Here is a 19,955-nt window from a genome sequence, read left to right on the forward strand (position 1 = left end):
GTTTGCTACAGAAGATAACATCTGAGCTGTGGTTTGGAGGATACTAAAAACTTTATGAGCCAAGGTGAGAAGAAAGTACATTTCAGACATGCAAAGGGACAGAGGTAGGAGATGGAAAGTGACATGTTGACAGTGAAAAGTGGGTAGGTCAGGCAGACAACAACAAAGAATATACTGAGGGACTTGTCATTAAGTTCACATCATACTCAGAATAAAAACCAAAAAAGTAAATTTATTTAAATTACTAAAATAGTTTTGAAAGTCATTTATAAATCAGCTGCTACAATTAATGTTTCCAAAAGGTACAATTAGTAGCATATTAATCACTTAAAATTATTTGGTCAGCAAAACATTTAATAAAAACATTAACTTCCCTACCCAATGCTTTTTGTAGCTATAAAATGACAATATTTCTATCATTTCCTCTTTGTTTGGAAACTTTTTTAATAAGACGATTCAAATAATATGACTTTGGATTGCCAGAAAAATCATTTTAATAAGGATGTGGTTTATGAAATGTAGGTAGCCTCACCAAAGAATTGAACCACCTATCCATTTATTTACTATCAAATGTAGGTCATTATGCAAAGGCAATTATGAAACCAATGTCTAGCTCTAACAACACTCAAAGAATAAAGATTTCCCAAGTTTTACAAACAAAAAATCTCCATAGGTCACTCCATAATTATAAGAATCTAAGAAAAACTACAGCAACTTAAGAGACAGGAATACTATAAATTATAGATTGAAAGTTAAAACTGAAATATAGAAGTACATTAAATATACATTTAAAAATTCTTCATCTGTGGTACTTTATTTTCTTTTTGGCATGAGGCATTCAAAATAAACTTATATGCATAGTAAATCTTCATATTCTTCATGGAGTTTCATTAAATGACTCAGAATAAAACATATATACAGAAAGAAGTCAATATTATTTACTGACCCTGCAAGTTTAATTTTTATTAAAATCAAGAGCTTTAACCTATATGTTTACCAATAAACTATCGAGAATTTGCTCACCCTTTCAATGAGTCTTAGTCTTGTAATATACAATGTCTTCCAAATCTTATCAGGATCAGAAATTTCTTTTGGGAAGAAGAATATTTTAAGATGGCTATACTAAAAAGGAAAAATTGAATTATTAACTGAGATATTAAGGATGCTATAAAACACCTAGAATCTCATCCAAGTCTCAATGGCTTATTGTTAAATTTAATTTTGTGCAAGATTCCTGCCCACCTTTCCCCATTTCCCCAACACTTGAAAACTTCCAGTGCTTCTGTTATTCTAAAAAACAATGCCTAAAAAGAAAAATGTGCTAGAGGAAAGAGAACAGAAAAGTCCATAGCTATGAGGAGCTGCCATACTATTAAGCAAAAGAATAAGTACTGGGGATAAGGGTGTCGAGGACAGGGGCAGGGCAGGAGCAAAGAAAGCTTTGGAAGAAAACTCAAAACTAAAAAATTTGAAAAGTGTTGGGAAGGGAAGTCTATCAATTCATTAATCAGACCAAACCTAGAATGATTCTGCCCCAGTTTTTCAAAGAGAACTCTTTGTAGAACCTGCAAACAAACTGAAACTTTTTGCTATTCTGCAAGTAACAAAGAAAAAGATCCTCTTTAGACCTTAAGATGACTTAGAAATTAAAAGCATTTACAGTGCTTTGCATTCACTATGTCCTATGTTTACAACAGAACTTTAATTTCCTTTAAAAAGAAAATAGTTCTTGCAAAAAGAGCTCTGATTCTTATTACTGGTCAAAGGGCTTGAGAAGTTCTTGGGATGTGAGGCATATTTCCTTTTCTCCCAACAGTTATAAGCACACCCCACTTTTCAGGGAATTTTCAGGCTGGACAGGTAATACTAGATGGGAGATACGGCTCCACAGTCCACTTAGTTTATCTGAATCCATGTGATTATAGGAGTTAGGGGTGTCTGAACTGGTAAACTTGGCCTTGAGAAAATCCCTCACTTTTTCTTCAATCTCTTTCAGGCCTAAATCAGTTCCTAAGGTCTTTTCTTCCAGTAGGACTGTAAGAATTAGGGCCACATCTTTGAAGGCAGCATTTTCATGATCACAGTACTTGTAGAAGATGAGGGTGGAGCCTGCGGGGAGGGATTCAAAACGGTGAACCACAGCTGCATTCTGGCCATTGCTGAACCCATCGCTCAGTTTCCGATCAACTTGAAATTTCACATGGTCACTGTCTTGGGTAGATTTGTCAGTCCCATTAATTCGGATTGCACGAACCCTATGGAAGGAGGAGTAGGCGTCTGCAATCTGTTCACTTAGACATTTTAGCGTTTCTTCAGCATCCTGGGCAGCAGTCAGCAACAAGATGGCGGGCTGGGGCCGAGGATGGGAGCTATTCAGGTGTTTCTCCAGGAACATCTGGCTCCTTTTCCATAACTTTTCATCCTGACTTCGGTACTTATTCATAAGTTTTTTCATCTGGTTCTGGAATTTCTGCACAGCAGTTGTTTCTACATTTGGGGTTGAAGTCCAGAGAAAGAAGAAACTGGAAGTAACAAGGGATAGCACTAACCCTACCAGCAGCCACACTTTGACAGATGACTTCTTTTTGGATTGATCTGCTCAGGGATAACAGAAATGACAAACAGAAATATTATTTTCTCAGCACCATAGAAAGATAACTTGTTGAAATTTAACATTAAACTTTGCAACATACCATTTAGTTCTTTTAGAAATACTTAGAAGATAAAGGGAAGGATAGTGGAATAAAAAGAAGGGTTGAAGAAATAGAAGGATATAATTTCTTCAACTAAAGATATAGTTATTACATTTCAAAAGAGAGCAACTTATTAAAGTTACATATACGCAAAAATATTCAATATTGCATTAGAAAATATGTTACGTTTGTTTTGATATGGCACTAGGTAACAGATTATTTCTAAGATTCTAATCTAAGAAATCTAAAATTTCTAAAATTCTAAAGCTGCAGATATGGTTTTAAAAATAGCCTTAAAGTAATAAATAGAAAAAATGCAGCAAAGCAGTTCAGAAATCACAGCACAGAGCATATCTAAATATAATTTATTTCTGCTGTGGTGCAGGACAATATGAAATTAGGAACTGTATTAGGCCAAATTTATAAAATATGATTTCTTATTATAGGAAATTAGCAGTTGATATAACACCTAAAAGATGGACAATTTTAGATTAAATGTTTTTTAATACTGCAACTGTAATATGAGAATAAAAATAAAAGGATAATTTAAATTAATCTCTTCCATGTATCACAAATAACAATTGTGGTTTTGCTTTTATATTCAGTCTTCTATAAAATCTAGCTTTTCCAGTTGCTAGAGCTTTCCCTCCTTCCCAAATTATTTTATCTTTTGTATATACCTATATATATGTATACGGAACCCTGGAATATGTACTAATCCCAGTCTCAGTGTACACAGCCCTGTCACATTAATAAGTGCATAATAAATACTTTTCCAGTGTTTTAGAACTGCAGGCCGATTCTATTTTTTTCTGTGATATGAACAATTTAACACTAGCAAAACTGAGTTTGAGATTTTCTCATCCTTGATTACAAAAGAATGAGAATGGGGCTACTTTGTTCTTCAGCTTTACATAACATTTTAAGAAGCAGAATTCTGAAAGATCCAGCTTAAGAAATCATTAGCATTAAAAATATCTCAAAATCTATACTAGTCTGTTCACTTCCTACATCCTTTTGATTGTGAGACCAATAAAATTTATTTATTCATTATTATTTTTTTTAATTTAATTTTATTTAATAATAACTTAGTATTGACAGAATCCATGCCAGGATAATTTTTACACAACATTATCCCTTGCAATCACTTATGTTTCGTTTTTTTCCCCTCCCTCCTTCCCCCCCCCCCAGATGGCAATCAGTCCTATATATGTTAAATATGTTGCAGTATATCCTAGATACAATACATATTTGCAGAACCGAACAGTTCTCCTGCTGCACAGGGAGAATTGGATTCAGAAGGTAAAAATAACTTCGGAAGAAAATCAAAAATCAAATAGTTCACATTCATTTCCCAGTGTTCCTTCTTTGGGTGTAGCTGTTTCTGTCCATCATTTATCCAATGAAACTCAGTTAAGTCTCTTTGTCAGAGAAATCCATTCCATCAGAATACATCCTCATACAATATCGTTGTCGAAGTGTATAACGATCTCCTGGTTCTGCTCATCTCACTTAGCATCAGTCCATGTAGGAGACCAATAAAATTTAAAGAGAAGATCCCCATGTGTGGCTTTTCTGATATTAAATGTTTAACAGACTCTAAAATCAATGTTTTCCTGAAGTATTCAAGTCACCTTTCTTTAAGAGCAGCAGGCTTTAACTATCATATTGTTAAAACAATATAGAAAACTTAATTGTGGAACAATTAGAAAGGAATCTTGGCTCAGGTTTGAGGTATAGATTAGAGTACATAGTCTCCAAGATCTATTTCAATTCTGAGACTTTATATTTTTGTGAATTACCTTTATTATCAACATAATTTCATTGAAGAACAAAGTCAAGTAGAAATATAAAAATACTTACTTTGGTTGACAGATAATAATGATTTGTTTCTAAGTTTTGATTTATGGAAGTTATCATCTGTTGAAAAGGATTGAAAAAGACAATACAGTCAGTTAATTTAGATTTTAAAATTGTGGTATTTCTCTCTAAACAAGATAAGAAAAATAAAAACTCTTAATTACATGGTAAAATAAAAACGCTATCATATCATAAAAGAAATTAAACAAGAGAGTGTGGTCTGCCTTTCAGCTCCATAGCTTCTGTTTTTACTCTTTCTTTCCATCTTCCCAATCATCTAAGAGGAGGTCACTTCCCTTCCCTAAACTGGTCTCCTCTTCAATCATCACTGCCCTCCTCCCTTCCTCCTTTCTCTTTTGATTTTCTTTTTCCATGAAGCTAATTTCACCATACTGACAAACATTTAAAAAGAACAGTCATCCAATGCCTCTATTTCCTCATCACCTATTCATTTCTCATTATCTTACAATATGGATTCCAATTTTTCCCCCTACCTCAACTGACTCTCTTGAAACTACTTCCCCCAAAGTTACCAGAAAACTTCAAAATCAAGGGCCTCCTCAATCCTGACCCCATTCTGAAGCTTATTAGCATCTAGTAACGCTGACAATTATTACTATCCTCATTTCTGATTCTACCTCCTGCCTTCACTTTCATATAAGAGAACAAATATTTAAGTCAGGGGTTTTAAATTTAAGGTCCATAAATTTGTTTTTAAAAATACCTTGATGATGATATCTGAATATAATCGATTTCCTTTGTAATTCTTTATGTTTTTAAAAACATGATTCTAAGAAGGGGTCTAGTGTTCACCAAATTGCTAAAGAGGTCCATAGCATGAAAAAGTTAAAAAACCCCTACTTTAGTAAGTCTAACAAAGTAAGCACTTTGCATGGCTGAGCACTACTGGGGAGTAATTTTCTCCACACGACCTCAAGCTAACATAGTTTCATCCTTCTGGAATTTCTAATGTTTTTTTCTCTCCTATTAAACAGCATGACCTGTGTTGGGTCTTATTGTTGCTGGTGCTTTGCATATATTTAAGGTATTGAACTGAATTTGAACTCTATATATTCAAGATTGAGCTCATCATTATTCTCCTAAATTCTTATTCATCGTTTTTGCTTTCCCCATTTCCATTAATAGTCTAACCATTGTTCGAATAATCACTGCTAGAAATTCTAGGATCTGGGCACAATACTCTATAGCAAGTGCCAGGGTTGGCCATTTCTTGAGTAACCAAAGCAACCAAGTAAACATCCCTTAACATTAACATGGACAACACAATTTAGTTCCAGGAAAAAGGGGCTCCACCATTGGATCCTGGGAAGTCAAGCATCACATATGAAAATAGGATGAGAAAAATCCTGGATCTGAAGTTGAGGGGCTGGGCTCACTTAAGTTCAACTTCTCTATGCCTCAGTTTCCTCATCTGCAAAATGAGGGTGGTGGACTAGATGACTCTAGTTCCTAAAGATGAGGGCAGGTATTAATGGGCTTGAAATTAAATCTGGAGCCAGATAGTGAATGAGTTCAAATCTCAGTTTTTCCACATTCTACTTTTGTGATTAAAGGCAGGTGACTACCCCATGTCTGGGCCTGTTTCCTCATCTATAAAAGTTGAAACAGATGAACTTTTAAAAGTTTTTTCCAGCTCTAAATCTCAGACTTCATGAATTGAAACCCCGCCCTGCCCCTACCTAAACTAGAAACAACCTATTTCTCTTCTGATTTCTTTAATAATTTATAAAATTTTTTTATCTTGTTTATCTCTGTACCTCTTTCAGGGCCTAGGCTTTGTATGCAATAGAAAGTCAATATTGTTTGTCAAATAGAAGATTAAACTACCCATCAAATTATAAAATCCTTATAAAACTAGATCAACACATTAGCTATACAAAATAGTTATAATTTGAAGATCCAATACTGAAAGTTCTGAATAAGGCCTTTTAAGTCAATTAAAGTATCACCATCTTTTTTTACTCTTAATTATTTAACAGGAGTAGAGAATGTTCTAGGACAAGAGAAAGAAGAAAACAGGTCAAGCACATGATAAAATTTAACATGCATCATACCATCTGAAAAATGATCATGAATCAAGTTCTGGCCTACTGTAGATGCTGTAAGGAAAAGAAAAGAATTGAATGTAGGCTACTATAGACTTTTTAAACTTTGATATCTGGTGTCTGCAATACCCAACTATAGGATACATAAAAAATATTTTTTAAACTAACATTAGCTGTTTTTCCCCCAGATAAAAGGAAGTTTTGTTTTCCAAATACCCCCAATGTGATATCCAGGTTAAGAATCCCTGGAATAGGTAAATTTTTGGCCTTGAGATGAAAAAGCAAATATACCCAGAGAAAGAACACTGGGAAATGAATGTGGACTACTTGCATTTTTGTTTTTCTTCCCAGGTTATTTTTATCTTTTTGAATTTGATTGTTCTTGTGCAACAAGAGAACTGTACAAATATGTACACATATATTGTATTTAAGATATACTTTAACATGTTTAATATGTATGAGACTGCCTACCATCCAGGGGAAGGGGTGGAGGGAAGGAAGAGTAAAGTTGGAACAGAAGTGATTGCAAGGGTCAGTGTTGAAAAATTACCCAATGCATATATTCTGTCAATAAAAAACTATTAAAAAAATGAAAAAGCAAATATATGTATATGTATGTGTGTGTATATGTATATGTATATATATATATGTGTGTGTATATATATATATATATATGTACTCCATTAAAAAAAAATCCCCAAAAGCCTCAAGGCAATTATGAACTCACTAGAGTCATCAAAATAAGTCTAGACTGAAATAACTCATTACCTATAACAGTACTTACTCAAACTGATTTAAACGCAGAGAGTTCCATAATAGTTATTATGTAACACAGCTAAAAGTTAACTAATTAAAAAAAAAAAAAAAAAAGATGACACACTATAGTTACCATTCCCAAATGACCAATACACAATACCATTGGTAAGCAGGACATGTTCTAAAATCAGTATATAGAACACTGTCCATACTTAATAAAATCAAAATTTTGAAAGTAGTACAAATTTCCAGAATGAAACTTTTATAGACTGGGGATCCAATCATTCCTGGCCAAAGGGTGGAATGATTAATTACTCGCTGACTACGAAATAATACTCCTATAGCTTCGATCCTTTGATCCTCATCAATAACAGATAGCTTTCTAAGGAGGAGACAAGTTATTAACATATCAACATGGAAATGAGTCAATGCAGTATACAGGCCAGGAAAGTGTAGGAAAAAAGCCAACCTCAGGTTCAAGTCTCAATATTTCCACATACTAATTATGGCGACTGTGGGCTTTGGTCAGTTACTTTATCTCCCCTGGATTTGAGCTTCTTTGTCTATAAAAAATGAGGGACAGGGTGTTGGAATAGATGATTCTTTTGGTCCTTTCCAACTTCAATCAGACTCCTGTTTGAGGCGCCTCAGCACCAACACTAATTGGCTTTGTAACTTTGGGCATACCTCTGAACCTAAGTTTCTTCATCTGTATCACACTGACATGATTTATACGACACCAAGTGCTAAACTTGAGATTATCCTCATTATTCCACAGTAATTTATGTGACACCAACAATCTGAAGGGATAGTTACATAGCTGAAAAACAATGTCTTTGGCTCATTCATTTCTCTGTTCTTTGCTATTCTGCAGCTGAAAACTGGAGGAAACGCCCTTATTAGGGAGGGAAACAGACACATACGTCACTTACCCTAAAATACTGGTGGAGTAGTGTTAAACCACTAGTGACAGTAGTATACTACTGCTTTCTACCTGAGCTGACAAAATTATACATGTAGATAATGAGGCATGAATTCTGGAATGCTGAGGAAAGCAAAGTAATTCATTAGTTTGAGGAAGGAGTGAAGAGGAGAGAAAATTTGTGTTTTCTCTTCTGAAGTAAATGTAGAATTGTTCTTCACCAAACAGACTTTTTATTGTTATTACTCTTATTATAGCCACTCCAGGCCCTACAGTTTGAAATAATAGCTATAACGCCTAGAATTTTTATTTCCCCTTCCATATTTGCATCGTTTTCTTTATTTTCGATGCACTTATGAAATGCTTTAAAATGATATCATGGACAGGTTTTGTAAGTTATATACTCAACACAGATAGTAACTTCATTTTCTATAATCTTGAACTGCAACCTGGTATGGTATTAAGGTATTCTTGGGGGAGGATACTTTAGGCTCACTATATCATAAAAGACAAGATGTCTTTTATAGGCAACTGATATTGATCTTGGAAACAGCAGCTACAGAAATTAGCTATGAGTAGCAAGGGAGGGAAGGAGAATAGACTGAGCCAAAAAGGAATGTTAAGAAAGTCTACCTGAGGACTGCTCCAAGGCCTGATAAACAACAGCAAATAATAGGAACATAAAATAAGGAAAAGATTCAGGGGACTATGCTGTCCTATGCAGAAGAGAAAGGACAGAGAATATGTATTCTAGGGATAACAGACAATAAGAAATATTAATAGCATATAATCATACACATACAAGTGGCCAGGAAAATGTTATAGCAACCAGCAAGTCTTAACAACGATAATCAATGATATCTAATTATATACTTAAGCCCAATTATAATAAAACATAGGTAAAGATTATGGAAAAGTTAAATAGGAAAAAGGCCAATTTTATTGCAAAGTCCAACTCTCATTTTGTGGAAAGCATAGGTGAGAATAAACTGTATCTTCTCTGCACTCTTTACATTCCCACTCATTCATCTAACTTCAGGAGCCCCGCTATATCACTGACCTCTATTAAATCCAAGGGGACTCATGCTATATGAATGAATGTGGAGTAGACACTTGGGTTTATGACACTTCAGACTTAAGTACTATATACATTTTCTCCAAAGAATAAACATTATTTTGACATTTTTCTGCTGAAAGTATTTTGCACATTGAGTTTTTAATGTCATTCTGGTCCATGATGAAAAGTTAAAGAATTTCTTAAGTTCTTTAAAAACAAATCAAATAGGCTACCCAAAATATATAGCTACAAACAAAATCAAAAGGCCATTATTACTTCAGACTGGAGGTAAATGAAGCTTTTGCAAATAATGTAGGTATGTTACATAAACTAAACTCAAAATGTCTTAGTGGTAGAAAGGAGATCTCCAGAAAAAGGGATCATCAATAAATAAGTACCAATATGATATGGGGAAAATGTACCATTAAAACTGTCATTCTCTCAATTTAAAAAGAGCCTACAACATCTTAATATATGTCACTACAAGCCTACAAAGCAAGTTTGAGCCCCACCTTGGAATTTTGGTGTTTTTTTTTTTTTTTTTTTTTGCTCATCATGAAAGCAAATATTTATAACATCATTACTAACCCACCAACAATGAAATGCTGATAATACAGAATTAAATATTCTTTAAAATTGTTTTTAAAATATGTTAAGTTTAATAAAGTAGTAAAAGAACTGCTGTTTGTAACTTTCTATCCCTTTCTGTTTTCTTCTGTACATTTTTTTAAAAATGTGGGACTAAATATTCTCCTGAGAGAATTAGGTAAAATAATCTTTAAAAAAAAAAAAAAAAAGGCTTTTTTTCTTCATCAAAAAAAACCCCAACATTTCCATATACAAAATAGAACTTTAAGAGGATTATAGCTCTTAGCAAATAATCTTTATAACAAGCAGAAATTTGTCTTCTTACTTGGTGATTTTGTCCGTAGTCTTGCATTCTGTCCAGACCACTCCTGAGTTTTTATTGGAGCCTGGGAAGCTGGAATAAAGGAAAGGAAATGAAAACTTGAAAACCTCAAAGCACAGATTTTTTAGAAACATCATATCCATTAAGACTACAGTGTTATGAGATTAGTGAGTAAGACAGGCCAAAACAAGACAACTAACAGCATTAGGCTAAGAAATAAAGGTAAAAAGCAAGAGAGTGGGGAGATAGCCAGGGTCACTGATATGTCAGGCAGGATACCAAGATTAGGTTAGGTAAAACCTCTTAATCTCCATTTCACATGATCCTTATATCCCATGTGTTTACTCATCCTTAAATGTCATGGCACTAGTAAGACAGAAAATAAATATCTAATCAGGGAGGGATCACTTCTTAACTGAGAACGAATTACATAAAAATAAAATTCTATTTCATCTTGTAGTGTAATTTTTAACAAATGGGATACATTAAAAACTGGCAAATAAGTGACCTTTCTCATTTTTCCAACCTGCTGTTCCAGTTTGGTATTCATGTCAAAAAGAGGGAAAAAATTCAACTTTAATCTGGATGACACATGAAAATACATTTGCACTACAAAAGCAACTGCCATATACAATATATCTCTAATGTGTCTTTGATTTAAGAGGAAAAAAGAATACAAATAATTTGAGGTCCTATTGTGATATTTTTTATGGAAAGAAAGCAGGATTATGCTCTTTGTCAGCAGGAAAAAAAAGCAAACACATTCATGCACTTACTTAGCAATGGTGACTGCTTATTGGGAAGTTGTATTTCTTGGCCTGCAACAGAAAGTGGAAATAAAATAAAACAGAATACTTAGACAAAAATGTTTATACAAATTGGAATTTGGTATGTGTTGCTTTGATATTTCCCCCCATTTCAAAAAGCAGAAAAAAATGAACAATTCCAAGATTTTAACTGGCCCAAGGTGACCAGAAACCTGACTACAGGTCTCAATGATTCAAGGTCTCTTTCTCCTTCCTTTTTCTCTTTATAAGTAAAAGAGTCAGGCTTTTTCGATATTCCAGCTGTCTAATACTAATAACATTTTCTTTATATGGTTGGTACCTTAACACATATATGAAGAAACTATCTCCAGGGTTTACAGAAAATGTTGTCAATTAAATACCCTGAGTGTTACCTATAGACAACTTTGTGACCATTGCCAGATAGATGATCCCAAAACAAGAGTTACATATTTTACCATGTGAAACTTCCAAGTGATAGTTAAGAACCATAAAACTTATATAATCAAGTATGAAACTAAGAAATGATTTATTATAACAAGTTTCCCCCAAAAGTACTTATATTGGTAACACTTGGACAGTTGTTATAGAGATTGAAATCTAAACTTTTCTAAGATCTTAGAAGCCAAAGGCACATAAAGATGATGGTGCTTTTGCTGTGACTGCCATTGGGGCTACAATAGCACTGCAGTCATGGCCATCCCGTACCCCATGGCCATGGGCCTCAACCAGGGCCACCAAATTACCAAAAATGTTTCAAAGCTGCACCACTGCCGCCACCGTGGGCACCTGACAAACACACCAAGTTTGTGCGATATGAGATCTGGCTCCTTATGAGGCAGGCCACGAAACTGTCAAAGGTCCACAAGAATAATCAAGCCTTAAGTTCATCAAAACAAAACAAAACAAAAACCAGTTGGGAACTCATATCCTGGCCAAGAAGAAGAGAGAGGAGCTGCCATGAGGAAGGCTGCTGCCAACTAGGACTAAATTAGACCATGACTATCTTACCCCTTACTTAATAAAGATTTTATTTTATTTTTTTGCTGAGGCAAGTGGGGTTAAGTGACTTGCCCAGGGTCACACAGGTAGGAGGTATTAAGTGTCTGAGACGAGATTTGAACTGACTTCAGGACTGTGCTCTATCCACTGTGCCACCTCGCTGTTCCACTTAATAAAGATTTAATCAAAAATAAATAAATAAAGATAATGGCAGATTTAGAAAAAAACAGTTTTTCAAATATTCTTACTCCATTCTCAATATTATTTCTATCTTGCCTTGTTTGAATTGAAATTCAGGCAATAGAATGAAAGAACAAAATCAACATTTGTAAAAGAAAGTTATAAAAAACTATTTTCAACCCTTGAGGTTTTTTAATTAGGGAATTTGGGAATAAACTTTTAAGCCTGTTTGAAATTTAATTACAAAGTAATTTGGAGGTTTGCCAAAAAATTACATCAATTTTTTGGTGCCTCCAATCCAAGAAAGTAGAGCAAAGAAGTTCCTCTGTTCATAACCAAAGGATGCAAACAGGTTCAAACTGACTTATAATCAATGTAGTCAAATGTAATGAACAGAATCACAAAGCCACTATCAACACTGAATCGATGTATATGAAGGTCAAATTCAAGCCTGGGAGGACACCTGAGGAATTCAAGAAATTCAGACACTATAAGATGTATGCTTTCCCTCATCTCTTTTCTCACTAATTCTCTTTATTGCTTGCTAAACTTAACCTGCATACAAGGAACTGGAAAAAAAAGGAAAATAGCACCTGAGTCTATCCACAAAAAGAAAAAGGAAATATGCCTAAAAAACAAGCTTTTTGATGGCTTCTGGACATTGACCAGGAGATTTAAAAATAAAGGCAGACATCATACTGAATAACAAGACATATTTCATGTTTTAAAAACACAATATATATAGGTCCTATTTTAAGTTCACAATTAAAAAAAGGAAGCCATACTATAAAGTAAGGATTGGGAAAAAAAAAAAAATCAGCCACGGTATTTGCTAGAACTACGTAATGCACTGTTTGTGGAGCTGAGTTGGCCCAATCATTGATAAACAAGAAACTGGAATTATACTATAAAAGATACCAAACTGTATGTGGACTAAGTTAGACTCAGTGACACTACCATTAAGTATTATTATGACCAAGAAGATAGTTGGAAAGATCTTCTACATTAAAAAAGATGTTTAAAGCAGCAGCAATTCTTATAATTTCTGGGGAAAAAAGGATGCCCATCCACTGGGAGTAGGCTGAATAAATTCATATATGAACTTGACAGAAAATTATTTCTTTAGAAGAAATGGTCTAGATGAAGAATTGAGAGAAATTTGGAAAGACAAGTCTGAACTGATGCAGATCAAAGTGAAAAGAATAATGAGAATGATTTGAACAATGTTCATGGGAAGAAAATCAACACTAAATGTCCTCAGAATTGCTGATCAATATAGTGAACAGGAATGACTTCTGAGGACTGATTATTTTCTTGTCAGGGAAGTAATAAATTTCAGGTGGTGAGGAGGAGGTATGGTTATATGTTTTCAGGCATGGCTGACAATCCTGTAACTTATTTTGCTTAATTGCACTTAACTGTTATAAGTGGAAGTCCCAGTTATATAAAAAAAGAAAAAAATCACTGATTTTTGCCTTCCCTCATATACTCGTTGGAGATAATTTTAACAAGACATAGAATATGGCACAGAGGAATGGTGATTAAAAACCTTTTAGTTGTGGAAAACTAATGATTCCAAAATGACAAGGCCACAGCAGAGTATTAGAACATTAGAGCAAGAAGGGATCTTAGAGGTTCTCTAGTTTAAATCACTCATTTAATAAATGAAAAACTGAGGCTTCAAAGAAGGAATATGACTTCTCTAGATAAGTTAAAGGTAGATCTGAGAGCAGACCCCAGGTCTCTGGACTCCCAGCTCATTGTTATTTTTCTATTAAGTAAATATATGTACCAAAAAGATTTAGATTTAAAATAACAAAAGTTAGCAAACTGATGAAAATTGCTGCAAACAAATGATGATACAAACACACAGAGAAGAGTGAATCAGGGAAGAAAATAAAAATTTCATGTTGATGAAGAAGTGGATCAGGAAAGTAAAGCCACAGTTGTCATTGTTTTTATGTTCAAAGACTTAAAATGGACATGCTATTTGTAGAACTGTTTTGTTATATATGAATATTATGTACTGCAAATGACCTTTAGTTGGTATCATGTTCTGTGATACACCTCACTGATTCATGGATTTTTTGGATCTTTGAGTTTTAAAGAAATCATAAATTTCTTGAGCCCATGGTCAGAGAAAGTTATGGTTCTCCCACTTTATAATAAGATTATGAACATTCATAAAGTAGTAAATAAAATATAACATATTACTTTCCTGCATGCTTAAGGACTTTCATGTTTGTGAGATATTATATTATGCTGCAATATAATCTATTGTGTTTATAATTTTTAAATTAATTTACTTAATTTTACTTGTTAATTGCCACTATATCTAATCTTCCTTTAGAGTATGTATTACATTATCAGTATCTGAATTAAATTAAAAATAATGAAACAAATTCCTTTATAAGTAAGAAATTTTTAAGGTAATAAATTCACATTTCTATAATTATGTTTTAACTACATTCTAAGTCAGATAACTTATAATTCACTATTAACAGATGGCAAATACTAAGTAATCCAGGGATCATTAAAAAATTCCAAAAATCCATTCCATTTAAGAAAAAGTTCTGAATACCTTAATATTTCTTAAGAATAGTAGCTAGCATTTACATAGGATTTTTAAAACCTGTAAATCAATATACATATTATTTCATTTAATCCTCACAACAATGCTATGAATCACATTCTATAATCCAAGAAACTGAGGCAATAAGGGCTAAATGATTTACACAGGGTCAGACAGTTAATATCGCAGACTGAATTTGAACTGAGGCCTTCTTGACTCTAGTCTAGAACTCTAGAGTTCTAACCATTGTATCATGTTATTGCCCAATTTTTACATATTGTTAGAAGATGCAGTTTAGTCACCTTCAGGGCAGTCCTGACAACAACATACCTAGACAATACAGCAACATCTCTCCTCTGTCCATACACCTCATTTTTCATATCTAGTGATATTCTTCCTACCTACCTTTGTGTTAAGAGATTTGCTTCACACCAGGCAAGCAATTTTCCAAACCCTTAGCCACTGTGCTGGAGTTGTGAATGCAAAGACATAGGCCATCTTCTCAAGGAGCTTAGACTCTTTGGGGAGACTAGGAGGAAGGGACAACGTGGAGGCAAATAACAGACAGTCTGTCATTGGGGATAATGACCATTAACTGAAGAAGGCCTTTTGAGCTGTGGTGGGGGGAGCCAGTCCAAGGAAAGCCTTGAGAAGTCCCAAGTAGTCACATTCTCCCCTAGATAAGCAATGGCATAAAGCTGTTAATTGCCACATGCCTCCCTCCACCCTCTCAGAGCTCCGTTTTCTGGCTGTACTTTCTCAGCTATTAAAAGCAATGACAGAAGTACAGCATGCTATGCTGCATGCTGACCCTCAATGGTAACTATGAGCTTTTACTTTGGGTGTACCTTCACAGGAGCTGCAGGAGGAAAGTTTGAGAATCAACATTGTAGAGGGACTGAAGCACAGACCACTGGTTCCATTGAAAGAGTTAAAATTCTCTACTTGAACATCATCTTGTTATCACTGGTGCTTTTCTCTTTTTGGATAAATTCTCCCTTGATTGGGGCTGAACAAGTGAGAAGACCAGTATAGTACAGTGGAAAAAGCACCAGCTTTGGGATCAAAGCCCTCCCTTTGACATTTAACCCAAGTGAATGTGTTCTCCTGCTCTTTGGCCTCAGTTTTCTATATGTAAAATGAAAGAGTTGGACTCGATGATCTGTGAAATACCTACCAACTCTAGACTTATGAATCACAGAATAACAATTGCTGATGTGGAGCTGAATTTAAACCAGAACCAGGGATAATATTTTGGTTAAAATTATTATCAATTTCTTAAAGCCAGAAAAATCTTTAGGAACTGGTATACCAATGTCAACATAATTTCTCTAACTTTCAAAAAACTAGAATAATGGTAAAAAATTTTTAACTGACACATTTAAATTTGAATTTTTTTGCCAACATTGAGAGGCAATATTACAGAGGAGAAAAGATAACAGTTGTATTAGTCAAAGGACCTGGGTCTAAAACCTGGGTAACTCACAATCTCTTTTCATCTCTGTTTCTTCACTAGTAAAATGAGAGGAATAGAGAAGAGGTCCCTCTCAATTCTATGATCTTGTGATTAAAGTATGCTAAAAAAACTGGTTAACTTTGCTCAAACATTATGATTCATCTCATCAAGCTTTTCCAGAATATATAAGAACCAAAAAATTTTAACAATGCTCATTTAAAATGTATAAGTGATACCAAAGTTTTTCATACATTTACCAAATATCTATATGTTTTTTACAAAAAGATCCACAAGATTATCAGATATTGTCATTTACCTCTTGACTTAGTAGAATCCTCATCACTGTGGCTGAGAGGATTCACATCATTGTCAGAGATGTTATGATGTTCTGCCTCCTCCTCTTCAGTTTCTCCTGGAAGCATATAATATTTGTTTAAAAGAATTACTGGTAGAAAGAGCCTTACAGTCCCAATATTCAAAAGCCTTGATTTGATCATGTTTCTAGAAAACTCATGCATTTATCAATATAGGCAAAGCCCCTTTTTAAATCATGTTATGTACAGAAATGCTTTTCCATTTATTATGTTTGTTTTGTTATTGTACTTTATTAACTATCTTTTTTTTTCACCAAAAGACTTTCAAGTGCTTTCAATATGACTACATATATGTCTCACACTTTATAATTAATAAGAATATATGAGACATGGTTTAAATTTGCTATTTGTGCCTTCACTATCTTTTTTGAATGAGCAAACCACACAGGGCCAGTCACATTTATTTTGTTGTCCTTGAAGCATCTATTACCTGAACAAATACTTAAAGACAAATCTAAAAGAGTAACTTCCTAAAACGCAACATGGAATTCACAGAGAGAATAAATATTCACTTAATATTAGCAATGTGAGCAAGAAAACCTACAGTTTAATATATAACTGAGGACTAGTAAGCACACCAGTTATGGGTTGACAATTACAATAGAAAATACAGACTCTTAAAAAGACCAGAATGATAAGAAACCTTGGATTTAAAAAATTACAGTAATAAAATCTAGGCTATGTCAAGAGCTTATAATTTCCCAAAACTGTTGTGGAAAAGACATATATACAGAATACATACATACATAATACAAAACTACATATATACAGAATATCACAATTTCTAAAAACTACTCTTATTTAATTATCAGCCCATTCTGTATTTTGTGAAAGTATGCTGAAAAAAGGCACGTAAGCACATGTAGACTCCTTTTTCTATGAATTTCAACCCCAAAGGGCATTTTGTTTTCTTCTTGGCCCAATCTCTAGACGTAATATTACTTATAACCAGATTAAATTGCTGTGAGATAACAGATATTGAATTAGACAAATGAATAAACACAATACCTTCTTCAGAGAACTCAACCTTCTGCATTCTAGTGGCTCCTGAGGGAAGAAAAGTAAGTTGTATATTATTGTATATAGTTTCAGTGGCAAAAAATAAAAGTGTAAATTATACTTAAGTTAGTAATTCTGCAAAGAGAAAATGAAGAAATATGAGTTCAATCACTCCACTATTTTCAGTTGGATAAAATTGTTAACATTCTCCAAGAGTTGCTTTAAGACCCAATGAGATATCCTTGCTAGAGGGGTACAACAGAGAGCCCTGGGCACCAAGAGGCAGAAGACAGGAGTTTCAGTTTGGCTTTAGATACTGATTAAATGTGACCCTGAAAAGTCACTTGAATTTCCTCATTAGTTATATGAAGATAATAACAGCATCTGCATCCCTGGGTTGTTATGAGGATCAACATTTTGTAAAGATGATATTTGTAAAGTGTTTGCAATAGTGTCTGGCACATAGTAGGCTTTATATAAATGGTGGTGGCTATTGTTACTGAATGTATACTTGGCTAATTTAGAAAACACCCTGGAGGGTGTTTTTTGATGACACAGATAGAAATTTTTGTTAATATAGCATAACAGCAATTCCCACTAATATATTAAATTTCTGACTACAAACAAGAAACTGAAGGACTAAGGGAAAAAATAATTAATATGAAGATTAGAAATGAGAATAAGTGCTGTTGTATATTTAGGGGCTACTAGATGGCACAGTAAACAAGAGTGTCGGCCCTAGAGTCAGGAGGACTTGACACTTCTTAGCTGTGTGACTCTGGTCAAGTCACTTCACCCTGTTTGCCTCAGTTTCCTCATCAATAAAATGAACTGAAGTAGAAAATGGCAAACCAATTTAGGATCTCTGCCAAGAAAATCCCCAATGGGATCATGAAGAGTTGGACACAACTGATAGATTAAACAACAACAATTCTAGAATAAACAAATTAGATTTAAAAAATCCTAGACAACTGGCCAAGAGAAATAATTTTTCTGATGAAACTGTTATGGTAATCAACTAATACATCACAAAGGAAGAGAGAAGAACAAAGCAAGTTTCTCTCAGGCTAAGTAAAAATTTATGCCTGGTTCTTCTCTCTTTGGATCGCTGATAGATGAATTTATTTAAATAAGAATAATAAATTTATCTAATGTGCAAAAAACTCAGTAACTTATTATAAACAAAGTATTTTAATTTCAAGAAAAGCTTTTTTACACCATGCATTTTTTATATCACATTCATTATTGAATGTGTTCCTTCCTCTCTACTGTACATTTAAAGAAGCTTTTGCTTGTAGTAAAAATTAATGATATTAGAAAATTAACCAACAGTAAAAATTATCGATTGAATTTTTTTAAAATCCTCCAGGAGGAAACATCTTGCCAGCTGATTTCTATTTCATGGATATACCTGAGAGTAACAAAACTACATATTATTTTAAAAAGACATACTAATTCACACTTTTCTATTGCTCTGATACCTAGATGCTAGAAATACAAATACAAAAATATGAAAACAAATGTTACTCTCAAAGAGATTACATTTTAACACAGTTATTTAATTAGGTATTCTCAGAGTATCCAATTGAGAACAAGGTACTGGGGGTAGTGAATGAGGTTATTTGGCAATGTAATTATTTATTTGGTTTTATCTAGTTTTTAAATAAACCATTTAAATTTTAATAGAGTTAGAAATCCTATTTTAGTAAATAAGAATTCCAAATTGAATCTGACAGACTCATGCCCAAAATTAATTCCTAAAACAGTTATGGCTAAATTTAAAATGCTATTTTATTACAAAGAACGAATTAATTTCTCATATTTCACAGCTCTTAAATGTCTTCAAAAAATATTTCTGGAATTGGTTCACTTTGCAGTTTTAGGATCATGACACAACAACAACTCATGGATAGTTTGGTCATCTGCTGTAAAACCATATTAAAATAATGATGGAAAAGATATTTTTGCTTGTATTTTAAGACACAACAGGAGGCAGAGGCAAGAAACTCAAGAAAAGTATCAACCAACAGGCTAAGGCTGGGCTCAGATTTAATGCAGGGTTCAAATCTGATTAAATGAAATTTACAAAAACTACTGACAAATATAAATATTTAAAAGTAAGCCAGACCATGAATTGGCAACTTCTCAATCCAAGTTTTCAATTTCACTTCCCTAACAGATATTTCAGCTTCCTATGTTTCAAACTTGCTTCTCAAATAAAGGGAATTAAAATTTATTTCTTCTCAATGTCATTAAGAAACTTTATTTTAAAAAATTCTATTTAAGAATAAAAAAATCTTGACAAAAAAGAATTATAGTTGCT

The 19,955-nt window shown here is 33.5% G+C and overlaps 1 protein-coding gene across 2 annotated transcripts in view; it reads right to left on the reverse strand.

The window, feature by feature from the left end:
• Nucleotides 1-212: 212 nt before the first annotated feature.
• The window catches only part of TOR1AIP1 (torsin 1A interacting protein 1), a 34,646-nt gene continuing 14,903 nt past the window's right edge, over nt 213-19,955 (reverse strand). For both annotated transcript variants that reach the window (XM_051998846.1, XM_051998845.1), the window contains exons 5-11: nt 17,642-17,680; nt 16,576-16,671; nt 11,041-11,082; nt 10,268-10,336; nt 6,629-6,673; nt 4,557-4,613; nt 213-2,595 (exon numbers count right to left, since the gene is read on the reverse strand). In XM_051998846.1, the coding sequence (XP_051854806.1) occupies nt 1,817-2,595; nt 4,557-4,613; nt 6,629-6,673; nt 10,268-10,336; nt 11,041-11,082; nt 16,576-16,671; nt 17,642-17,680 (1,127 nt within the window). In that variant the 3' untranslated portion in view covers nt 213-1,816. The remainder of the gene's footprint in view (nt 2,596-4,556; nt 4,614-6,628; nt 6,674-10,267; nt 10,337-11,040; nt 11,083-16,575; nt 16,672-17,641; nt 17,681-19,955) is intronic.

This window comes from Antechinus flavipes, chromosome 4 (genome assembly GCF_016432865.1).
Source record: "Antechinus flavipes isolate AdamAnt ecotype Samford, QLD, Australia chromosome 4, AdamAnt_v2, whole genome shotgun sequence".
NCBI lineage: Eukaryota > Metazoa > Chordata > Mammalia > Dasyuromorphia > Dasyuridae > Antechinus > Antechinus flavipes.